Source organism: Leptodactylus fuscus, chromosome 4 (assembly GCF_031893055.1).
Source record: "Leptodactylus fuscus isolate aLepFus1 chromosome 4, aLepFus1.hap2, whole genome shotgun sequence".
NCBI classification, from domain to species: Eukaryota; Metazoa; Chordata; class Amphibia; order Anura; family Leptodactylidae; genus Leptodactylus; species Leptodactylus fuscus.
Window position 1 is genome coordinate 1,494,131 of NC_134268.1, and position 24,132 is coordinate 1,518,262.

At 51.0% G+C, this 24,132-nt stretch overlaps 1 protein-coding gene across 3 annotated transcripts; it reads left to right on the forward strand.

Moving 5' to 3' along the window:
- Positions 1–1,547: 1,547 nt before the first annotated feature.
- On the forward strand, positions 1,548–23,284 carry LOC142200004 (uncharacterized). 3 transcript variants are annotated; one of them, XM_075269987.1, is made up of 10 exons: positions 1,548–1,631; positions 3,417–3,516; positions 4,037–4,468; positions 4,547–4,673; positions 6,158–6,258; positions 6,344–6,403; positions 6,537–6,645; positions 19,844–19,941; positions 20,019–20,211; positions 21,465–23,274. In XM_075269987.1, exons 1-10 carry the CDS (start codon positions 1,555–1,557, stop codon positions 22,595–22,597), a joined length of 2,430 nt encoding a protein of 809 aa, XP_075126088.1. In that variant the 5' UTR covers positions 1,548–1,554; the 3' UTR covers positions 22,598–23,274. The 3 variants fall into 3 exon arrangements, with proteins under 3 accessions (XP_075126088.1, XP_075126089.1, XP_075126090.1); XM_075269988.1 differs by lacking the exons at positions 19,844–19,941; positions 20,019–20,211; positions 21,465–23,274 and adding an exon at positions 10,480–11,984; XM_075269989.1 differs by lacking the exons at positions 1,548–1,631; positions 3,417–3,516; positions 4,037–4,468; ... (2 more) ...; positions 6,344–6,403; positions 6,537–6,645 and adding exons at positions 17,682–17,780; positions 18,757–18,930; positions 19,009–19,132 and having other exon boundaries at positions 21,465–23,284.
- The last annotated feature ends 848 nt before the right edge of the window (positions 23,285–24,132 follow it).

A 24,132-nucleotide genomic window follows, 5' to 3' on the forward strand; every position in this document is an offset into this window, starting at 1 on the left:
CTCTCTCCATGAGACTACGGCCGGGCGTGCGCTGCTCTCCCCATGAGACTACGGCCGGGGGTGCGCTGCTCTCTCCATGAGACTACGGCCGGGCGTGTGCTGCTCTCTCCATGAGACTACGGCCGGGTGTGCGCTGCTCTCCCCATGAGACTACGGCCAGGCGTGCGCTGCTCTCCCCATGAGACTACGGCCGGGTGTGCGCTGCTCTCCCCATGAGACTACGGCCGGGGGTGCGCTGCTCTCTCCATGAGACTACGGCCGGGCGTGTGCTGCTCTCCCCATGAGACTACGGCCGGGCGTGCGCTGCTCTCCCCATGAGACTACGGCCGGGGGTGCGCTGCTCTCTCCATGAGACTACGGCCGGGCGTGTGCTGCTCTCTCCATGAGACTACGGCCGGGTGTGCGCTGCTCTCCCCATGAGACTACGGCCAGGCGTGCGCTGCTCTCCCCATGAGACTACGGCCGGGCGTGCGCTGCTCTCCCCATGAGACTACGGCCGGGCGTGCGCTGCTCTCCCCATGAGACTACAACTGGGCGTGCGCTGATCTCTCCATGAGACTACGGCCGGGCGTGCGCTGCTCTCCCCATGAGACTACGGCCGGGCGTGCGCTGCTCTCCCCATGAGACTACAACTGGGCGTGCGCTGCTCTCCCCATGAGACTACGGCCGGGCGTGCGCTGCTCTCCCCATGAGACTACGGCCGGGCGTGCGCTGCTCTCCCCATGAGACTACGGCCGGGCGTGCGCTGCTCTCCCCATGAGACTACGGCCGGGCGTGCGCTGCTCTCCCCATGAGACTACGGCCGGGCGTGCGCTGCTCTCCCCATGAGACTACGGCCGGGCGTGCGCTGCTCTCCCCATGAGACTACAACTGGGCGCTGCTCTCCCCATGAGACTACAACTGGGCGTGCGCTGATCTCTCCATGAGACTACGGCCGGGCGTGCGCTGCTTTCCCCATGAGACTACGGCCGGGCGTGCGCTGCTCTCCCCATGAGACTACGGCCGGGCGTGCGCTGCTCTCCCCATGAGACTACGGCCGGGTGTGCGCTGCTCTCCCCATGAGACTACGGCCGGGGTGTGCGCTGCTCTCCCCATGAGACTACGGCCGGGCGTGCGCTGCTCTCCCCATGAGACTACGGCCGGGTGTGCGCTGCTCTCCCCATGAGACTACGGCCGGGTGTGCGCTGCTCTCCCCATGAGACTATGGCCGGGCGTGCGCTGCTCTCCCCATGAGACTACGGCCGGGTGTGCGCTGCTCTCCCCATGAGACTACGGCCGGGCGTGCGCTGCTCTCCCCATGAGACTACGGCCGGGCGTGCGCTGCTCTCCCCATGAGACTACGGCCGGGCGTGCGCTGCTCTCTTCATCTGCTCCTGTTACTTAGAATGTAGTTTGTAGATGAAGATTCCCACAGCGTCTTCCTCCTCTTCCTCTTCCTCACCACTACCTAGCCCCGCCCCCTAACACACTGATCACATGACTATGACATCACCACAGGTCCTTCATCCACCATTTATCTTCTCCACTGCCAAGCCCCGCCCCTATACTGATCACATGACACCCCGCAGCTCCTGTGCTGTGCAGTGGATGGCGCTCTCTAGTTTTCTCTGTTATCAGGCACCAGCCCTGAGGTGAGTGACAGCAGGAGGGCGCTCTGGGACTTGTAGTGCTTATTGCAGTAATCCATAGGCGGGGGTCACAGTGTTGCAAATAAATGCATCTGAGGGGTTAAATATCTGTAAAAAATCTGTAATGCACCTCAGTCTGTGGCACCCGAGAGGTTAATTGTGCAGGTTCGGGGGTCGTCTCTGATTGGCAGCATTGCAGCGCCATAAAGTGCAACATCCACTGGACATGTATGACAGTAAGGGGTTAATCCATGTGCTGTTGGCTGTCAGCTCCTGTATGTGACACGTGATGTGGCCCCTGGAGGATTTCGAGCCCTCCATTACCTGACCCCTCCATTACCTGACCCCTCCATTACCTGACCCCCCCATTACCTGACCCCCCCATTACCTGACCCCTCCATTACCTGACCCCCCCCATTACCTGACCCCCCCATTACCTGACCCCCCCCCATTACCTGACCCCTCCATTACCTGACCCCTCCATTACCTGACCCCCCCATTACCTGACCCCCCCATTACCTGATCCCCCCATTACCTGACCCCTCCATTACCTGACCCCCCCATTACCTGACCCCCCCATTACCTGACCCCCCCATTACCTGACCCCCCCATTACCTGACCCTCCATTACCTGACCCCCCATTACCTGACCCCCCATTACCTGATCCCCCATTACCTGACCCCTCCATTACCTGACCCCCCCATTACCTGACCCCTCCATTACCTGACCCCTCCATTACCTGACCCCCCCCCCCCATTACCTGACCCCCCCCATTACCTGACCCCCCATTACCTGACCCCTCCATTACCTGACCCCCCCCCCATTACCTGACCCTCCATTACCTGACCCCCCATTACCTGACCCCTCCATTACCTGACCCCTCTATTACCTGACCCCCCCCATTACCTGATCCCCCCATTACCTGACCCCTCCATTACCTGACCCCCCCATTACCTGACCCCCCCATTACCTGACCCCCCCATTACCTGACCCCCCCATTACCTGACCCTCCATTACCTGACCCCCCCATTACCTGACCCCCCATTACCTGATCCCCCATTACCTGACCCCTCCATTACCTGACCCCCCCATTACCTGACCCCTCCATTACCTGACCCCTCCATTACCTGACCCCCCCCCCCATTACCTGACCCCCCCCATTACCTGACCCCCCATTACCTGACCCCTCCATTACCTGACCCCCCCCCCATTACCTGACCCTCCATTACCTGACCCTCCATTACCTGACCCCCCATTACCTGACCCCTCCATTACCTGACCCCCTCCATTACCTGACCCCCCCATTACCTGACCCCCCCCCATTACCTGACCCCCCCCATTACCTGACCCCCCATTACCTGACCCCCCCATTACCTGACCCCCCCATTACCTGACCCCCCCATTACCTGACCCTCCATTACCTGATCCCCCATTACCTGACCCCTCCATTACCTGACCCCCCCATTACCTGACCCCCCCATTACCTGACCCCCCCATTACCTGACCCCCCCATTACCTGACCCCCCCCATTACCTGACCCCTCCATTACCTGACCCCTCCATTACCTGACCCCTCCATTACCTGACCCCCCCATTACCTGACCCCTCCATTACCTGACCCCTCCATTACCTGACCCCTCCATTACCTGACCCCCCCATTACCTGACCCCCCCCCCATTACCTGACCCCTCCATTACCTGACCCCCCCCCATTACCTGACCCCCCCATTACCTGACCCCCCCATTACCTGACCCCCCAGTTCATCCAGTCTCCCCCTCTTCTCCTCTAGTGCTCCGACTGACCCTCCGAGGATGGACGAGGACAGGACGGAGATGACCAGACGATTATTAGACGTCACCTTAGAGATCATGTGCCTGCTGCGTGGAGAGGTGACCTCACAACATGGCTGCCTGTGTAACTCCTTCCCGCTCTACAACTAGAAGGTCACAGTATATAGTTAGCGCCAGCGTCCTAGTAGTTCTGCACAGGAGCGAGGCCAGCCACATGGCTTGAGGGTTACAGTATTATGCACCTGGGACCAGCTCAAACTGTTAGCAATAGTGATCACCGGATCTGGCATCTAGGGGGGACGAGAGCGCCCCCGTCATCTGATCAGGGCCCCCACACTCAGGTGCCAGGTATCAAGGTGTTACCAGTCAACGGCCTCCTGACTGTGACCCTGGTGAACATAGGCAGCCTGTGTACAATGTACTGCAGCAATATGGAGGTATAGCAGTATACGGTGCTGGAGAGCCCAGGCTCAAGTATATAGAAGGAATAATAATAATAAGAGAATAATAAACACATTAGGAAAAATAATCCTTCAGAAATAACTAAAGTTTCCATCTCATTTTGAATACAGAATCAACCCCATAAATGTGATAAATATCGGGGTCTCTCCATACACAGGACTACACACTGGTGAGGAAGACATCAGGGGACTGCGGGGCCCCCAGCAACCATGTCCAGGAGTCTGGAGGATGGAGCAGGAGCCGGGGCCCCATCACAGAGCCAGGAGGAGGAGGGAGCAGGAGCCGGGGCCCCATCACAGAGCCAGGAGGAGGAGGGAGCAGGAGCCGGGGCCCCATCACAGAGCCAGGAGGAGGATGGAGCAGGAGTCGGGGCCCCATCACAGAGCCAGGAGGAGGAGGGAGCAGGAGCCGGGGCCCCATCACAGAGCCAGGAGGAGGAGGGAGCAGGAGCTGGGGCCCCATCACAGAGCCAGGAGGAGGAGGGAGCAGGAGCCGGGGCCCCATCACAGCCCCTCCCCCTCCCCCCCTGATACATAAGAAGAAGATCCTAGACCTCACCTACAAGATGCTGGAGCTGCTGACTGGAGAGGTGACCGTGCGGGGGACGCGGGGACATTATACAGTAACTGGAGGGGGAGGGGTGATGACTGTATCATTGTGTTGTCAGGTTCCTATAAGGTGTCAGGATGTCGCTGTCTATTTCTCCATGGAGGAGTGGGAGTATTTAGAGGGACACGAGGATCGGTACAAGGAGGAGATGATGGAGGACCCCCGGCCCCCCCGGACATCACATGGTAAGAGGAGATATATATATTATATACAGACCCCCGGCCCCCCCAGACATCACATGGTAAGGACAGACTATATATATATTATATACAGACCCCCGGCCCCCCCGGACATCACATGGTAAGAGGAGATATATATATTATATACAGACCCCCGCCCCCCCGGACATCACATGGTAAGAGGAGATATATATATTATATACAGACCCCCGGCCCCCCCGGACATCACATGGTAAGAGGAGATATATATATTATATACAGACCCCCGGCCCCCCCGGACATCACATGGTAAGAGGAGATATATATATTATATACAGACCCCCGGCCCCCCCGCACATCACATGGTAAGAGGAGATATATATATTATATACAGACCCCCGGCCCCCCCGCACATCACATGGTAAGAGGAGATATATATATTATATACAGACCCCCGGCCCCCCCAGACATCACATGGTAAGAGGAGATATATATATTATATACAGACCCCCGGCCCCCCCGGACATCACATGGTAAGAGGAGATATATATATTATATACAGACCCCCGGCCCCCCCGGACATCACATGGTAAGAGGAGATATATATATTATATACAGACCCCCGGCCCCCCCGCACATCACATGGTAAGAGGAGATATATATATTATATACAGACTCCCGGCCCCCCCCCCCCCCGGACATCACATGGTAAGAGGAGATATATATATTATATACAGACTCCCGGCCCCCCCCCCCCGGACATCACATGGTAAGAGGAGATATATATATTATATACAGACCCCCGGCCCCCCCGGACATCACATGGTAAGAGGAGATATATATATTATATACAGACCCCCGACCCCCCCCGGACATCACATGGTAAGAGGAGATATATATTATATACAGACCCCCGGCCCCCCCGGACATCACATGGTAAGAGGAGATATATATATTATATACAGACTCCCGGCCCCCCCGGACATCACATGGTAAGAGGAGATATATATATTATATACAGACCCCCGGCCCCCCCGGACATCACATGGTAAGAGGAGATATATATTATATACAGACCCCCGGCCCCCCCGGACATCACATGGTAAGAGGAGATATATATATTATATACAGACTCCCGGCCCCCCCGGACATCACATGGTAAGAGGAGATATATATATTATATACAGACTCCCGGCCCCCCCGGACATCACATGGTAAGAGGAGATATATATATTATATACAGACTCCCGGCCCCCCCGGACATCACATGGTAAGAGGAGATATATATATTATATACAGACCCCCGACCCCTCATATCAGCAGGTAGGAGGAGATGTGTCGTATACATTAACCCTTTTATTCTAGTCTTGGCCATTCCTGCAGGCGCTATCAGCCATGTCAGGTATTACCAGCAGAACTGCTCCTCCTTTATCACTGACAGACACGTCTGATCTATAGAGAGATCTGCAGCGGTGCAGCGGTTCCGTCACTGTGTGATTGTCTCCCCACAGATGGGTCCAGTAGGAGGAATCCACCAGAGAGATGTCCCCTGAGTCCTCTGTATACCCAGGACTGCCCAGAGGAACATCCCAATATCCCAGAGACTGAGCAGGTAGAGGGTCCTAAAGTCTCCCCAATATCTGACCATAAAGTCACTGACCCATAATACAGCTTCTATCTCCTTCTTGTCTGTTTAGGGTGAAAATGAAGTAAATATAAAGGTTGTGGTAATAGATGAAGAGGAGACGGAGAGTCAGGTAGGTGGCGCCGAGCCCCCGACCACATCTCTATCCGGGACTTTTGGTCCTGCAGTGACAGATGCTTTTTGTTGTTTCTTATTGTTAATGTAATAGATTTTATTGTGCTGAATTGTTCCCCATCTCACACCAGGGCAAAGATCTGACTAATGTTAAAGTGGAGGCTGAAGAGGAGAGGATGATGGGCAATCACCCGTACATGAGCGTGATGGACGAGGAAATGCCAGGAGGTGTTACCAGAGGTATGTACTAATGTAGAAAATGAACTCAGGGGTTTCTTAAATGGTTATTCTCATCTAAGTCAATATGCAAATGAACTGTTTGGAGCAATGCTGATACCCCCATTACTCCAAAGTACTTAGATGAACCCAGTGCTATCTCAGCAACAGAGGCAGTGATACGCAAGGGGAAAACCTGCTTGATTCATGTGACAGTAACTTATCTATCTGCAGGGCTGGGGTGATTTACTGGTTCTGGTGACAGTAACCTATCTATCTGCAGGGCTGGGGTGATATGCTGGGTCTGGTGACAGTAACCTATCTATCTGCAGGGCTGGGGTGATATGCTGGGTCTGGTGACAGTAACCTATCTATCTGCAGGGCTGGGGTGATATGCTGGGTCTGGTGACAGTAACCTATCTATCTGCAGGGCAGGGGTGATATGCTGGTTCTGATGACAGTAACCTATCTATCTGCAGGACTGGGGTGATATGCTGGTGACAGTAACCTATCTATCTGCAGGGCTGGGGTGATATGCTGGTTCTGGTGACAGTAACCTATCTATCTGCAGGGCTGGGGTGATATGCTGGGTCTGGTGATATAACCTATCTATCTGCAGGGCTGGGGTGATATGCTAGATCTGGTGACAGTAACCTATCTATCTGCAAGGCTGGGGTGATATGCTGGGTCTGGTGACAGTAACCTATTTATCTGCAGGGCTGGGGTGATATGCTGGTTCTGGTGACTATAACATATCTATCTGCAGGGCTGGGGTGATATGCTGGGTCTGGTGACAGTAACCTATCTATCTGCAGGGCTGGGGTGATATGCTGGGTCTGGTGACAGTAACCTATCTATCTGCAGGGCTGGGGTGATATGCTGGTTCTGGTGACAGTAACCTATCTATCTGCAGGACTGGGGTGATATGCTGGGTCTGGTGACAGTAACCTATCTATCTGCAGGGCTGGGGTGATATGCTGGCTCTGGTGACACTAACCTATCTATCTGCAGGGCTGGGGTGATATTTCTGGTGACAGTAACCTATCTATCTGCAGGGCGGGGGTGATATGCTGGTTCTGGTGACAGTAACCTATCTATCTGCAGGGCTGGGGTGATATGCTAGATCTGGTGACAGTAACCTATCTATCTGCAGGGCTGGGGTGATATGCTGGCTCTGGTGACACTAACCTATCTATCTGCAGGGCTGGGGTGATATTTCTGGTGACAGTAACCTATCTATCTGCAGGGCTGGGGTGATATGCTGGTTCTGGTGACAGTAACCTATCTATCTGCAGGGCTGGGGTGATATGCTAGATCTGGTGACAGTAACCTATCTATCTGCAGGGCTGGGGGATATGCTGGTTCTGGTGACTATAACCTATCTATCTGCAGGGCTGGGGTGATATGCTGGTTCTGGTGACAGTAACCTATCTATCTGCAGGGCTGGCGTGATATGCTGGTTCTGGTGACAGTAACCTATCTATCTGCAGGGCTGGGGTGATATGCTGGATCTGGTGACAGTAACCTATCTATCTGCAGGGCTGGGGTGATATGCTGGGTCTGGTGACAGTAACCTATCTATCTGCAGGGCTGGGGTGATATGCTGGATCTGGTGACAGTAACCTATCTATCTGCAGGGCTGGCGTGATATGCTGGATCTGGTGACAGTAACCTATCTATCTGCAGGGCTGGGGTGATATGCTGGTTCTGGTGACAGTAACCTATCTATCTGCAGGGCTGGCGTGATATGCTGGATCTGGTGACAGTAACCTATCTATCTGCAGGGCTGGGGTGATATGCTGGTTCTGGTGACAGTAACCTATCTATCTGCAGGGCTGGGGTGATATGCTGGGTCTGGTGACAGTAACCTATCTATCTGCAGGGCTGGGGTGATATGCTGGTTCTGGTGACAGTAACCTATCTATCTGCAGGGCTGGGGTGATATGCTGGTTCTGGTGACACTAACCTATCTATCTGCAGGGCGGGGGTGATATGCTGGCTCTGGTGACACTAACCTATCTATCTGCAGGGCTGGGGTGATATGCTGGGTCTGGTGACAGTAACCTATCTATCTGCAGGGCTGGGGTGATATGCTGGTTCTGGTGACTATAACCTATCTATCTGCAGGGCTGGGGTGATATACTGGTTCTGTTGACTATAACCTATCTATCTGCAGGGCTGGGGTGATATACTGGTTCTGGTGATAGTAACCTATCTATCTGCAGGGCTGGGGTGATATGCTGGTTCTGGTGATAGTAACCTATCTATCTGCAGGGCTGGGGTGATATGCTGGTTCTGTTGACTATAACCTATCTATCTGCAGGGCTGGGGTGATATGCTGGTTCTGGTGATAGTAACCTATCTATCTGCAGGGCTGGGGTGATATACTGGTTCTGGTGACAGTAACCTATCTATCTGCAGGGCTGGGGGGATATGCTGGGTCTGGTGACACTAACCTATATATCTGCAGGGCTGGGGTGATATGCTGGTTCTGGTGACAGTAACCTATCTATCTGCAGGGCTGGGGGGATATGCTGGGTCTGGTGACACTAACCTATATATCTGCAGGGCTGGGGTGATATGCTGGTTCTGGTGACAGTAACCTATCTATCTGCAGGGCTGGGGTGATATGCTGGTTCTGGTGACAGTAACCTATCTATCTGCAGGGCTGGGTTGATATGCTGGTTCTGGTGACAGTAACCTACCTATCTGCAGGGCTGGGGTGATATGCTGGTTCTGGTGCCTATAACCTATCTATCTGCAGGGCTGGGGTGATATACTGGTTCTGGTGACAGTAACCTATCTATCTGCAGGGCTGGCGTGATATGCTGGATCTGGTGACAGTAACCTATCTATCTGCAGGGCTGGGGTGATATGCTGGTTCTGGTGACAGTAACCTATCTATCTGCAGGGCTGGGGTGATATGCTGGTTCTGGTGACAGTAACCTATCTATCTGCAGGGCTGGGGTGATATGCTGGTTCTGGTGATAGTAACCTATCTATCTGCAGGGCTGGGGTGATATGCTGGATCTGGTGACAGTAACCTATCTATCTGCAGGGCTGGGGGATATGCTGGTTCTGGTGACTATAACCTATCTATCTGCAGGGCTGGGGTGATATGCTGGTTCTGGTGACAGTAACCTATCTATCTGCAGGGCTGGCATGATATGCTGGTTCTGGTGACAGTAACCTATCTATCTGCAGGGCTGGCGTGATATGCTGGATCTGGTGACAGTAACCTATCTATCTGCAGGGCTGGGGTGATATGCTGGGTCTGGTGACAGTAACCTATCTATCTGCAGGGCTGGGGTGATATGCTGGTTCTGGTAACAGTAACCTATCTATCTGCAGGGCTGGGGTGATATGCTGGTTCTGGTGACAGTAACCTATCTATCTGCAGGGCTGGGGTGATATGCTGGTTCTGGTGACACTAACCTATCTATCTGCAGGGCGGGGGTGATATGCTGGCTCTGGTGACACTAACCTATCTATCTGCAGGGCTGGGGTGATATGCTGGGTCTGGTGACAGTAACCTATCTATCTGCAGGGCTGGGGTGATATGCTGGTTCTGGTGACAGTAACCTATCTATCTGCAGGGCTGGGGTGATATGCTGGGTCTGGTGACAGTAACCTATCTATCTGCAGGGCTGGGGTGATATGCTGGTTCTGGTGACAGTAACCTATCTATCTGCAGGGCTGGGGTGATATGCTGGGTCTGGTGACAGTAACCTATCTATCTGCAGGGCTGGGGTGATATGCTGGTTCTGGTGACAGTAACCTATCTATCTGCAGGACTGGGGTGATATGCTGGTTCTGGTGACTACTTTTAAAGTCAAATTCTGTTTTTAATCCTTACAGAAAACGTCTTGCTATCGCTGAACTATAAAGTAGAAGATTCCCACCCAGGATGTCTCAGTTCGGGTCCATCATATAATCCCCTGAGTCACGAGGAACCTTCTTCAGACCAGTCACACATTGGGAATACAAGTAACAGCCAAAGAATAGGGGAACGGTGTCAGTGCGGCGAATGCGGAAAATGGTTTACGAACAGTTTGGGTCTTTCTATACACCAGAGAATTCACACGGGGGAGAAGCCGCACGCCTGCTCCGAATGTGGGAAACGCTTCACGCATAAATCAAGTCTTGGTCTGCACATGAGAATTCACACAGGGAAGAGTCTTTACTCGTGTTCAGTATGTGGGAAATGTTTTACCAAAAAAACTAATCTAGAAATCCACGAGAGAAGTCATAATGGAGAGAAACCGTATTCCTGCTCGGAATGTGGGAAAAGTTTTACCAAAAAATCTAATGTCATTAAACATCAGAGAATTCACACGGGAGAGAAGCCATTCCCATGTTCACAATGCGGGAGATGTTTCACAAATAAATCAAATCTTATTGCGCATGAGAGGAGTCACAAAGGCGAGCGGCCGTATCCGTGTCCAGAATGTGGGAAATGTTTTACCAAAAAGTCAAATGTGGTGAAACATCAGAGAATCCACACAGGAGAGCGGCCATTTTCATGCTCCCAATGCGGAAAAACCTACACGAACAAAGCAAACCTTGTAGCACATGAGAAAAGCCACAAAGAGGAAAAGACGTTGTCACACTCGGCGTATGGGAAAGGCTTTGTCGATGAATCCTATGAGAGAATCCACACAGAGAGGAGGCCGTTTTTGTGTTCAGAATGTGGGAACTGCTTTACAGAGAAATCAAGTCTTCTCAAACATCTTAGAATTCACACAGGAGAGAAGCCCTATCCATGCTCAGAGTGTAGGAAATCCTTTACTAACAAATCCGATCTTGTTAAACATCAGAGAATTCACACGGGAGAGAAGCCATATTCATGTTCACTATGCGGTAAGTGCTTTACGGATAAATCAAATCACGTTAAACATGAGAGAAGTCACATGAAGAAGACATTGTGATGTCCCGTATGTGGAAACTGATAAATTCAGAAAAACTGGATCTCCTCAGAAAACAGAGAATTCACACAGAGAGGAGCTCGATTACGGTCCAAAATGTGTGAAATAGTAGAAGAGTGAAAAATTAGATTCCGATCAGGTTATTCACAGACATAAATCGGCCAATAAGAGGGTTTATTTTTTGGGGGGTGAACTTGGCCTGGATCTGCTAAACCTCCCAATTCTATTCACCTGAGGTCAGAGGTAACCACTGGGGGTCACGGAGGAGAAGTCTGATGGATATAAGGAAGAACAGAAGTGCCATGTTTGTTCCACAGCCATGACCCTGGCGGATTCTTATTCTAGTCACCCCACCAACCCCAGCACTGCAGAACGACATAGAGGAAAGGAAAGGACGCCCCCTGTAGGCTTCATATTGTATAACGTGGACATGACAATAGCTGAACAAAAACGATCAGAAATTGAATTTCCATTAATTTATTACATAAAATAATTCTCAGCTGTCGTTTCTTTCTGAGGCCTGAACCCCCGGCCCCGCCATGATGGTAAAACCCCCCAGTGAGTGATTATTGTAAGACGTCGTTCACACTTGGTCAGTATTCTGCAGAATTACTTGTGAGCCCCAACAAGGAGCAGATCCGAAACCTGATGAAGATCTTTCTGGGACATTTTCTATGTTTTTCACTTCCAGGCTCAAAGGTAATGATGGAGGAAACTGACCAAAGCGCGCAAATGTGAACAGGGTTCTATAGTTCAGTTGTCACCTTTGCCGCCTGCTTGTCCTGGTGGACGTCCGGGGTGGGAGAGGCTCCTTCTCGGCTTCTTAGAGATTCTTTTCACCCTCTTGCTTTCTGTTCTCGGTTGATCTTGCTGGGACAGACCGGCCTGGGAGAATTTTCACTTTCTGTCGATGGTTTCCTGGAGATTGCAATGAGTGATCTTCTTCTTCTTCTAGCCTCGGACATCCATCACCGTTCTGGAGGCCTCGGAGCGCTCTGTACAATGTGGCCGATCATCTTGCCAAACATTCATATTTTCATCCAACATCCAGCCCAAAAATATCCGGCGTGGCCGATCTGTCGTTGGTCAGAAGACAAAAGTTGACTAGTCAGTCTTGAGGTTTTGGCTCTGACACTTGGTGACACATCCGGTGGATATTTAGACTTTCTGATCAAAGTTTATTCCACCTCAGGCTAAGCGCATACTGTCATCAAAACAGGCCGTTGCTCTAATCCCTCCCTACTCACCATAATGTTCCTGATCAGATGGTACGGAAATGCGCCAATTTTCAGGCAGAATTCAGCATCTTACCCCCCCCCCCATGTACCAAATGTAATGACATAGCGGCAGGTGCTGTCCTCTCTCTGCTACCTCAGTGGTGTAGATTTGGTACTTCTTTGGTCTCAGACTCTTTTTTTTTTTTGTACAAAGATGTCCACGTTGCTCTTTCTTGCGGGACGCGTCATCCTGTCCAATCTTCTATAAGTTGCACCAGAAGAATGGCGCTATATATCTGAAATCTATGGCAGTCCCTACAAAGGAGGAGGACCTTCCACAATGCACCAGGATTACTAAGAGGCCGGAGCCCATTGTGCCAGATGGGGAATAATCAAAGGGAAGCACTGAGCCACACACAGATCTTTAGGCGGTTTCCAAATTAGCCCTGTTCTTCCACCTTATAAAAACTAGATGGTGTTATACTCACCCAGTTCCTGCCGGAGCAGAGCACTTCGGCTTCAGTGTGTGCACCAGACCTGGGGCACGTGTGCAGTGACGTGGGCGGTGTACGGCTCTGGGACTCATCGCTAAGTACGTATAAAGAATAGTCTTATTTAATGCAGCCCTTGATGGTGTTTCTTTGGGGGTAGTTGGGACTTTCCCATGAGTTTCACCCCAATATTCCAAATTGTTTGGTCTTCAACAAATCCGAATAACTGACGATTCATTTCATACTAACTATAATGGCCGCCATGACATGCACTGAGCAGTGAAAATACAGAAGATACCCGTGTGTGTGCGCAAGTCACTGTGACGTTCTTTCTTCTCAGCCGATAGTGTTAGGTGGACATCGTACAGTGCTGATGTCATACACGGTATATAAGGTGCTGCTGGTAGGAACACGAGGCCTATTGGTGATATATGTACCGTGGAGACCTGGAGCCAATGCCCTCGACCAGAGTCCGCTGGACTATAATATCAGTGATTGCTTCCTGTGATGGTAGATCTGTAACAAACCTACATCTAATGATAGAATATCAATCATTGTATCATTTTATTTCTATAGTTTTATTTTTTATGACTTGTCTCCACCTTCACCAGGTCTGTGGGTTGTTGGAGGTCACTGGTCACTGCCCGCGCGTCGTCTGGTTTTATGGATCCAAAACATTCACTATTTTGTACAATTGCTAAATCAGTGACAAACCGATCACACGTGGACACGACACATCCAGAAAGGCGATAGGAGCTTCTATTGTCCGTGGAGAACAAGTGCAGCGCGTGTCTGTGATTTACAAAGTGTGAATAAGGTCTTACATGGAGGACCTCTGACTGATGGAGGGTAAGGCGATGTTCACATCTGTCGCAGTGTACGTAGGAATATACTCCTGCAAGTCCAACTCATTTGTCCAATGGTTTCAGTGTTGAAGACTCCAATTATAGTTACTGGAGTCTGTCAGACTCCATATGTGACCAGTGCTGTAGAAGGCTGCCTGTCCGTTGTTCTGGTCCTCTGATGCTAAAATGATCCTAGTGAAGTGCTGCGCTCCCCAGAACTCAGGAAGCCACCGCTGCCGCAGATATGGACGGTCTGAGGACACTTGTGTCCCAATCAGTGTGAAGTGGACGCCATTAGAGGAAATACCTCCCCCAGTCCCTGCACAATGTCTGTCCATCCGTCTGTCCTTGATGTTTTTCTTGGAGAGAAGAGACTTCTGGCAGAAGGTGCGGAGGAGAAAAGGTGAAGTCACTGCGAGTCCTGTGTCCTGCCGCAGACCGTCCAGGTGGAGGCTTCTCATCAAGGAGAGAGACTAAGAACAAGGGCGGGAACAAAGAAACATTCTCCAGGAGGAAGAAATCCCCACCCTGCAGGAGAGTCTGGTGATGGACAATACAGAGAGAGGGACAATACGGAGCAAGAGCCAACAAAGACTGATGGACAATACGGAGAGAGGGACAATACGGAGCGAGGGACAGCAAAGACTGACGGACAATACGGAGCGAGGGACAATACGGAGCGAGGGACAATACGGAGAGAGGGACAATACGGAGCAAGAAACAGCAAAGACTGACGGACAATACGGAGAGAGGGACAATACGGAGCGAGGGACAATACGGAGAGAGGGACAATACGGAGCAAGAGCCAACAAAGACTGATGGACAATACGGAGAGAGGGACAATACGGAGAGAGGGACAATACGGAGCAAGAAACAGCAAAGACTGACGGACAATACGGAGCAAGAGCCAACAAAGACTGATGGACAATACGGAGAGAGGGACAATACGGAGAGAGGGACAATACGGAGCGAGGGACAATACGGAGAGAGGGACAATACGGAGCAAGAAACAGCAAAGACTGACGGACAATACGGAGAGAGGGACAATACGGAGCGAGGGACAATACGGAGAGAGGGACAATACGGAGCAAGAGCCAACAAAGACTGATGGACAATACGGAGAGAGGGACAATACGGAGCGAGGGACAATACGGAGAGAGGGACAATACGGAGCAAGAAACAGCAAAGACTGACGGACAATACGGAGAGAGGGACAATACGGAGCGAGGGACAATACGGAGAGAGGGACAATACGGAGCGAGGGACAATACGGAGCAAGAGCCAACAAAGACTGACGGACAATACGGAGAGAGGGACAATACGGAGCGAGGGACAATACGGAGCGAGGGACAATACGGAGCAAGAGCCAACAAAGACTGACGGACAATACGGAGAGAGGGACAATACGGAGCGAGGGACAATACGGAGAGAGGGACAATACGGAGCGAGGGACAATACGGAGCGAGGGACAATACGGAGCAAGAGCCAACAAAGACTGACGGACAATACGGAGAGAGGGACAATACGGAGCGAGGGACAATACGGAGAGAGGGACAATACGGAGCAAGAGCCAACAAAGACTGATGGACAATACGGAGCGAGGGACAATACGGAGAGAGGGACAATACGGAGCGAGGGACAATACGGAGCGAGGGACAATACGGAGCAAGAGCCAACAAAGACTGACGGACAATACGGAGAGAGGGACAATACGGAGCGAGGGACAATACGGAGAGAGGGACAATACGGAGCGAGGGACAATACGGAGAGAGGGACAATACGGAGCGAGGGACAATACGGAGCGAGGGACAATACGGAGCGAGGGACAATACGGAGCAAGAGCCAACAAAGACTGATGGACAATACGGAGAGAGGGACAATACGGAGCGAGGGACAATACGGAGAGAGGGACAATACGGAGCAAGAGCCAACAAAGACTGATGGACAATACGGAGAGAGGGACAATACGGAGCGAGGGACAATACGGAGAGAGGGACAATACGGAGCAAGAAACAGCAAAGACTGACGGACAATACGGAGAGAGGGACAATACGGAGCGAGGGACAATACGGAGAGAGGGACAATACGGAGCGAGGGACAATACGGAGCAAGAGCCAACAAAGACTGACGGACAATACGGAGAGAGGGACAATACGGAGCGAGGGACAATACGGAGCGAGGGACAATACGGAGCAAGAGCCAACAAAGACTGACGGACAATACGGAGAGAGGGACAATACGGAGCGAGGGACAATACGGAGAGAGGGACAATACGGAGCGAGGGACAATACGGAGCGAGGGACAATACGGAGCAAGAGCCAACAAAGACTGACGGACAATACGGAGAGAGGGACAATACGGAGCGAGGGACAATACGGAGAGAGGGACAATACGGAGCAAGAGCCAACAAAGACTGATGGACAATACGGAGCGAGGGACAATACGGAGAGAGGGACAATACGGAGCGAGGGACAATACGGAGCAAGAGCCAACAAAGACTGACGGACAATACGGAGAGAGGGACAATACGGAGCGAGGGACAATACGGAGAGAGGGACAATACGGAGCGAGGGACAATACGGAGAGAGGGACAATACGGAGCGAGGGACAATACGGAGCGAGGGACAATACGGAGCAAGAGCCAACAAAGACTGACGGACAATACGGAGAGAGGGACAATAAAGACTGAAGAACAATACAGAGCGATGGAGAGGGGGACAGTACAGTGTGACGGACACAATATCACATGTGAGGACCCAGAGGCTCCAGGACCTTAACCCTGAGATCAGTGCAGAAGTCAGGGGAAGTAAGGGTTAACCCCGCCACTATTACTATAGAGGGGAACCTTGTGCTGTCTGTGATTGTACTCCAGTAACCATAGACACAGCCACATGTGAGAGGAGCTCAGACTGAGAGAACTACAAGTCCCAGCAGCCTCCGCCTGTCACTGTGATGTCACTGCACTGAGGAGCACCGCCTCTTACTGATCACATGACATGACGTCACCGCAGGTCCTCCAGTCACCACGTTACCCCTAGCCCCGCCCCTATACACTGATCACATGACGGTGACGTCACCGCAGGTCCTCCAGCCCCTCTTCTGCAGTCCGCTCCTGTGCTGTGCAGTGGATGGCGCTCTCTAGCTCTCTCTGTTATCAGGCAGCAGCCCTGAGGTGAGTGACAGCAGGAGGGCGCTCTGGGACTTGTAGTGCTTATTCTCCTCCATTACCTGACACAATAGAGAGCCGGTGCAGGATGTGAGGAGGAGTCCTGGAGATCTGCAGATACACACACACATATATACTGTATATATTACAGGGGGGAATTGTGGGATCTGTCACATGGCACAGTGTTACAGACCCCGCCTCCTTCTGTCACATGACATGTTTCTGACCCCGCCTCCTCCTGTCACATGACATTACAAGACTCCGCCTCCTCCTGTCACATGACATGTTTCTGACCCCCCCTCCTCCTGTCACATGACATTACAAGACTCCGCCTCCTCCTGTCACATGACATGTTTCTGACTCCGCCTCCTCCTGTCACCTGACACGTTTCTGACTCCGCCTCCTGTCTCCTCCCCTAGCTCCTCCACACACTGAGGATGGACAAGGACCGGAATAAGATCCCCAGAAGGCTACTAAGCTTCACCCTGGAGATCATCTACCTGCTGAGCGGAGAGGTGACGGCACTGACTGGGTCATTACCCCCCGCCCCTCCCCCCACTGTAGTTTTGGTGCGTGATATTGACTAATCTCCCTAATGGCAGGGGGTGTGACTTCTAGCACCAATCAGAGGCAGGCAGAGCTCTGAGCCACGCCCTCCTTCCTGCCTGACACCGCCCACTGCACATTAGGGAGTCTAGTTATCATATCAGGCACCAAAACTACCAGCACTGACTGCTCAGGAAGGGGGAGGGCAAGAGAACAGATCCTACCTGAGCCGGAATCAGATGTTACAGGGGGCAAAGAGCTTAAAGTGTCCTGGAGGCCCGGGAGGGGGGGATGTTATAGGGGGATCTAGGGACTAGACCGGTAGAGAAGGGTCAGTTAGGCTTCCGGCTACCTGGATGCACATGGCAGGAGAATGGGGTGCTTGGAGCTGTCTATGCTCCTCCCTCTCTGGGGTGGGGGTGGGGGTCTGGTCCTGCCAGAGTGTTAGGGTAGTAGAAGGGCGGATTGTAAGAGGGAGGTGACATCACCTGATCTGTTTATAAAGGCAATAGTGTATATAATAAGATAATAGTCCCACAATGGGTACATTCAGTGATACAGTTTCATAGATGGTACAGTAGTATATAACAAGAGAGAAACACATAGAAGCTCATGGCAGATAGAGAAATCCTAGGAATCAGAGCAACTAAAAAGAAAGAAACAGACACACTGCAGGATCATATAGTTCTCTGTGTGAAGTGATGTTAATAATACAGCCGACTGTGGTTGGAGGACACGAGGAGGGGGAGGGGTCACAGCATGTAGATATAACAGGCAGAGGTGGGGGACATAGGTAGCTATCATGATAACATGTGGCAGTTCCTATGGTAGGTGGTGAGATCTCCTGCTCACAGCTGATAGTTCGGTATCTTGTATCAGCGCTATTGTCCATTAACCATAAAAAAAGTGTGTTACTGATATGTGTCCGGGTCTCTCCATACACAGGACTACACACTGGTGAAGAAGACATCGAGGGACTGTGTGGCCCCCAGCAGCCATATCCAGGAATTAGGAGGATGGAGCAGGAGCCGGGGCCCCATCACAGCCCCTCCCCCCCTGATACATAAGAAGAAGATCCTAGACCTCACCTATAAGATGCTGGAGCTGCTGACTGGAGAGGTGACCGTGCGGGGGACGCGGGGACATTATACAGTAACTGGAGGGGGAGGGGTGATGACTGTATCATTGTGTTGTCAGGTTCCTATAAGGTGTCAGGATGTCGCTGTCTATTTCTCCATGGAGGAGTGGGAGTATTTAGAGGGACACGAGGATCGGTACAAGGAGGTGATGATGGAGGACCCCCGACCCCTCACATCACCAGGTAGGAGGAGACATAGTTACATTCTAGAAGAGTCTTGTGGCCCATTCCTGTGGGCACTGGGTGGTGCTGGCAGCCATCTTGGAGCCCTAATACTGTCATTGTCACACACAGCCTATTGGAATCTCTCAGACCACTGCAGTAGCCCTCGCTGTTCTGTGCAGTAGGATATGCTGGGTTGTATCTGTATGCAGACCTCTGAGCAGTATATACCACAGGCCGGCACATGGTGGTGATGGGACACATCAGGGCGTCTTGCTCTAATCCCATCAATACATTAGTTTGTAAGTAACACAAAGGCCAAATGTTTCTCAGTACAAGTCGCAGCTGTCTGACCTATGAGGCTGGATGATAAGACGCCATGTAAGACGTCCTAGAGAAGTGGCAGACATGGAAGCAGCTCTGCCGGAATCCACCACAACCCTTCTATGTCACTGTCATCGTATTGGTGGAGCCGGACAATGGAAATCCTCCCCAGCGTTTCCTCAAACTACTGTTCCCCATTTGACATAACACCGGCTGAGAATAATCTCCGCAGGGGAGGGATGGGGTGAAAACCGACATCAGCAGCTCCAGGCCTGGGCTGTCCATATGGGGTGGACTGGAGTAGTTTGGGGTCACTGAGGTCCCAGTAACCCTGACAGACGTGTCTGATCTATGGGCAGATCTGCAGTGGTGCAGAGGTTCCGTCACTATGTGTTTGTGTCCCCACAGATGGATCCAGTAGGAGGAATCCACCAGAGAGATGTCCCCGTCCTCTGTATACCCAGGACTGCCTGGAGGAACATCCCAATATCCCAGAGACTGAGCAGGTAGAGGGTCCTAAAGTCTCACCAATATCTGACCGTAAAGTCACCGACCCAAAGTTGTTACTTTTTTGTCTCTTTAGGATGAAAATCTGCTGGATATTAAGATTGAGGTGATCGATGAGGAAGAGGAGGAGGCGGAGTTTATGGCTGAACATCAGTATAAAGATCTGACTATTATTAAAGAGGAGGATGAGGCTGAAGAGGAGCCGATGAGGGGCCTTCGCCTGTGTATGAGTGACGTGGAGGAGGACATGCCAGGAGGTGTTACCAGAGGTACGGAGTCATGTAGACGTGAGCTCAGAGGTGACGGCAGGTTCAGTCCCACCTTGGAGATCCATTCCCTGAGTCATTTGTAAATCTTGGACTGTTCTCTGCTCTTCCACTTCTTCCTCTGTATTACACAGCCAGCTGGCATTAGGGGTAAATGTGAAGGCTCAAATCCAAACAAGGTTTTTCTTTTCCTAAATTTTTGGATTTTTTAAGTCTAGGTTTACCTAATGTAAGGTGTGACTAAGACTAGAGCAGAATCCAGACGACACTTATGGCTACAATCACACCTGACACGAAGCAGTGTGTGTGGCTATAGGGGGCAGCAGAGGTATCAATCAGTACTGGGCCCCGGACCCCTCTCTACAACATAAGATACCAGTATTATAGATGGAGCAGTAAAAGGGGCCCCCTTACATATTTGGCATTGGGCTCCAGGATCTTCATGTTACACCTTTGATTGGCTCTATGAGGGAGGAGAGGTATAAAGCCTTGCTATATACTGTATATACTGGAGTATAAGCCGACCCGAATATAAGCCGAGGCCCCTAATTTTACCACAAAAAACTGGGATAACTTATTGACTCGAGTATAAGCCGAGGGGGAAAATGGAGCAGCTACTGGAAAATTTCAAAAATTAAAATGGCCGGAGTTTTCGGGTGCAGTAGATGCTGGGAGAGGGGAGGGGGTGTTTTGGTTGTCTGTCTGCCCCTTCCCTGAGCTTGAGGACTGGGTTTTTTTCTTCCCCCTACTTGGAACTCAGTCTGGCTGACTATAGGGAATCTGCAGTGCTCCTATTAACCCCTTCCCGACAGAACAGGAGCACTGCAGACCCCCTATATTCAGTAGACACAAGGAGACCTCATGTGTATGTTTCACAGTAATTTTCTACTTTGAGGGCGGGTTCACACCTGCACCCGCATCATGGTGGCGCCCATAGCTGGGTATATTATGCTCATTGAGCGCTGTATACACAGTGATCGGGAAGGCAGGGAAGGGAATAAACCTTCTCTCCGGGAGCTCCGGCTGAGCTTACAACCACTCCCCGTTTCAGCAGCTGCACGATCTCGTACCGGCAAGTCCTGTCAGAACAAGGCAACCACTTCCCGGACGTGTATAGTGTATGCTCGGTCCGGAAGTGGTTAATCTGCACCAGTAACTACACGTGTGTTTCCAGCCTAATAGGAATGTGATTCAGTTTTCTACTTTGTGATATGAATTTAAAAAAAAAATCACAAAATCCGTTTTAATCCTGACAGATCCGTCCTGTGAGAACTCTGCAGAAAACTTCCTGAAATTGGTGAATTATAAAGAAGACGAAGCGATGACGGGAAGAAACCTCCTCACCTGTAGTGTACACCCAGGGCGTCACAGTACAGATCCTCCCCCAAATCACAAGGACCCCTCCCCTGACCAGTCACACATTGTCACCACAAGTACCAGCCAGAAAGGGGAGAAAAACTTCCAATGTGACGACTGTGGGAAACGGTTTACAAAAAGTTCAGGTCTTTCAATCCACCAGAGAATTCACACAGGAGAGAAGCCCTACTCCTGCTCCGAATGTGGAAAGTGTTTTACCAGCAAATCGGGTCTTAATCAGCATGAGAGAAGCCACACAGGAGAGAACCAGAACTCGTGTTTCTATTGTGGGAAGTGTTTTGCCTGGAAGACGGTCCTTCTGAAACATCTGAGAATTCACACAGGGGAGAAACCATATCCATGCTCGGAGTGCGGGAAGTGTTTCACAGATAAGTCAAATCTTGTTACACATGAGAGGAGTCACACGGGAGAGAAGCCGTACTCATGTTCTGAATGTGGGAAATGTTTTACAACAAAATCAAACCTTGTGAAACATCAGAGAATTCACACAGGGGAGAAGCAGTTTTCGTGTTCTGAATGTGGCAAGTGTTTTTACCAGAAATCCCATCTTATTATGCACCAAAGAATTCACACGGGGGAGAAGCCCTTCTCATGTTTAGAATGTGGAAAATGTTTTTACCAGAAATCCTATCTGGCCATACATCAGAGAATTCACACAGGAGAGAAGCCCTTTTCATGTCTGCTGTGTGGGAAATGCTTCACAGATAAATCAAGTCTTGTTTTACACGAGAGAATCCACACGGGGGAGAAACTATTTCCATGTTCGGAATGTGGAAAGTGCTTTACCAGTAAATCGAAACGTGTTATACATGAGAGAATTCACACGGGAGAGAAGCCATTCCCATGTTCAGTCTGTAAGAAATGCTTTTCAAATAAATCTGATCTGGCGAAACATGAAAGAATTCACACGGGAGAGAAGCCACATTCATGTCCAGAATGTGGGAAGTGCTTCACCTATAAATCAGACCTTGTTAAACATGAGAGAATTCACACAGGAGAGAAGCTTTCTTGAGGATATGTATAATGTAAATACTGTATATTCTTATGTAGAATCAAGGAAATAAGAGCAAAAAAGGTCACTGATACCTCAGCCCTGGTCAGCTGTTTAGAGCGCGGTGGGCGGAGACGGAAGTAGACGGCTCTTTACGTGGCATAGTGGCCATGTGGTACTATTGCAGCTCATCTTGTAATCACATGAATGCACAAATCAGCTGATCGGTGGGGGTGCCGGAGATCGTACCCCGCCACCATCTAAGGATATCCTAAGGTTAGGCCATCAATAGGAAATTTGGGATGACCCCACTAACTGCTGTTTTTGTTCTTATTGTGTTATTTTGCATCCACTGTTGAACCTTTGGGATTTCTCCTCTTCTCTCCCCCCCCAAGATGATTTCTGCTGATCTAAGCAATCCGTGCAGTCAGGTGCCTGATATGTCAAATGGGTGGTGTCAGGTAGGAGCTCAAAGCTCTAAGTCACACCCCCTTGCCCGCTCCTGCCTGACACCACCCACTTGTCATTAGGGAGTCTAGTTCACATCAAGCACAAAACTGCCAGCACTGATCGCTCAGGAATGGTGGGGGCTAGAGGAAAAATTCCAACTGTTCCGGAATCAGTGAAGATGCAGAAAGGTCCCCCTTAAGCCGTGTCTATTGCCATGACTTATGTAGATTCTTGATACCTCGTCCTAGACTGTATCGTCTTAAGTGTCCTGTGATCTTCTTTGTGTTCTTGGAATTTTTGTTCATTTAAAACCTAATAAAGAAATAAAAAAGACCAGTGTGGTGGAAATAACGAAGAACAGATGAGCCTTGTATACAGCCGGGAACCTGCGGCCCCATCCCCCACACGGCAGCAGATCCAGGACACCCCCTGGAGGCGATATACTGTATAACACATCTCTGATCTACCATCACACAGAGTAGAAAGAGGAAGGAACCGATCGGCTGAATTTCCAAGACTTTATGATGTAATATAAGTCACAGACCTCGGCCCCTTCTGTGTCTCACTTACTTTACTAGCAGCCTGCTTTATTATAAGGCGTCAGTCACACTTGTAGTCTTCATCCCAGTATCTGTAACCCACTAAGGGCCGGTCTGAGGCCCGGGAGCCCTGCAGATCCTGGTGTCATACAAGGTCATTCAATGAGGACAATTCTCGGCCTCTCCTCCCAGAATGATTGAGCTGCTACTTTTCTCCAGTGTAGGGAATTACTTATGGCTCATTTACATGTATGGGATGTGGAGTGTACGCACTTATATACATATGACAAGTCATCTCTACAGAGCAGGAAGGGCCCATCTATAGGCTTAGTGGGCAGAGTGAAAACTGCAGGATTATAGGTCAAACTACCAAGACTTATGATTATTTACTGGAAAGAGAGGAGGATAAATCTGCGTCCCAGTCTCAGGGCTTTTGCAGACTCCAGTCTCAGGTTTTCTTCCAGACTGGTCCTGGATTTGGCTCCATCTTCCCTGTCCCTGCTGAAGAAAAGCCCAAACCCTGATGCCGCCCCCGCCATGTGTGACACGAGGGGATCAGGGGGTGTT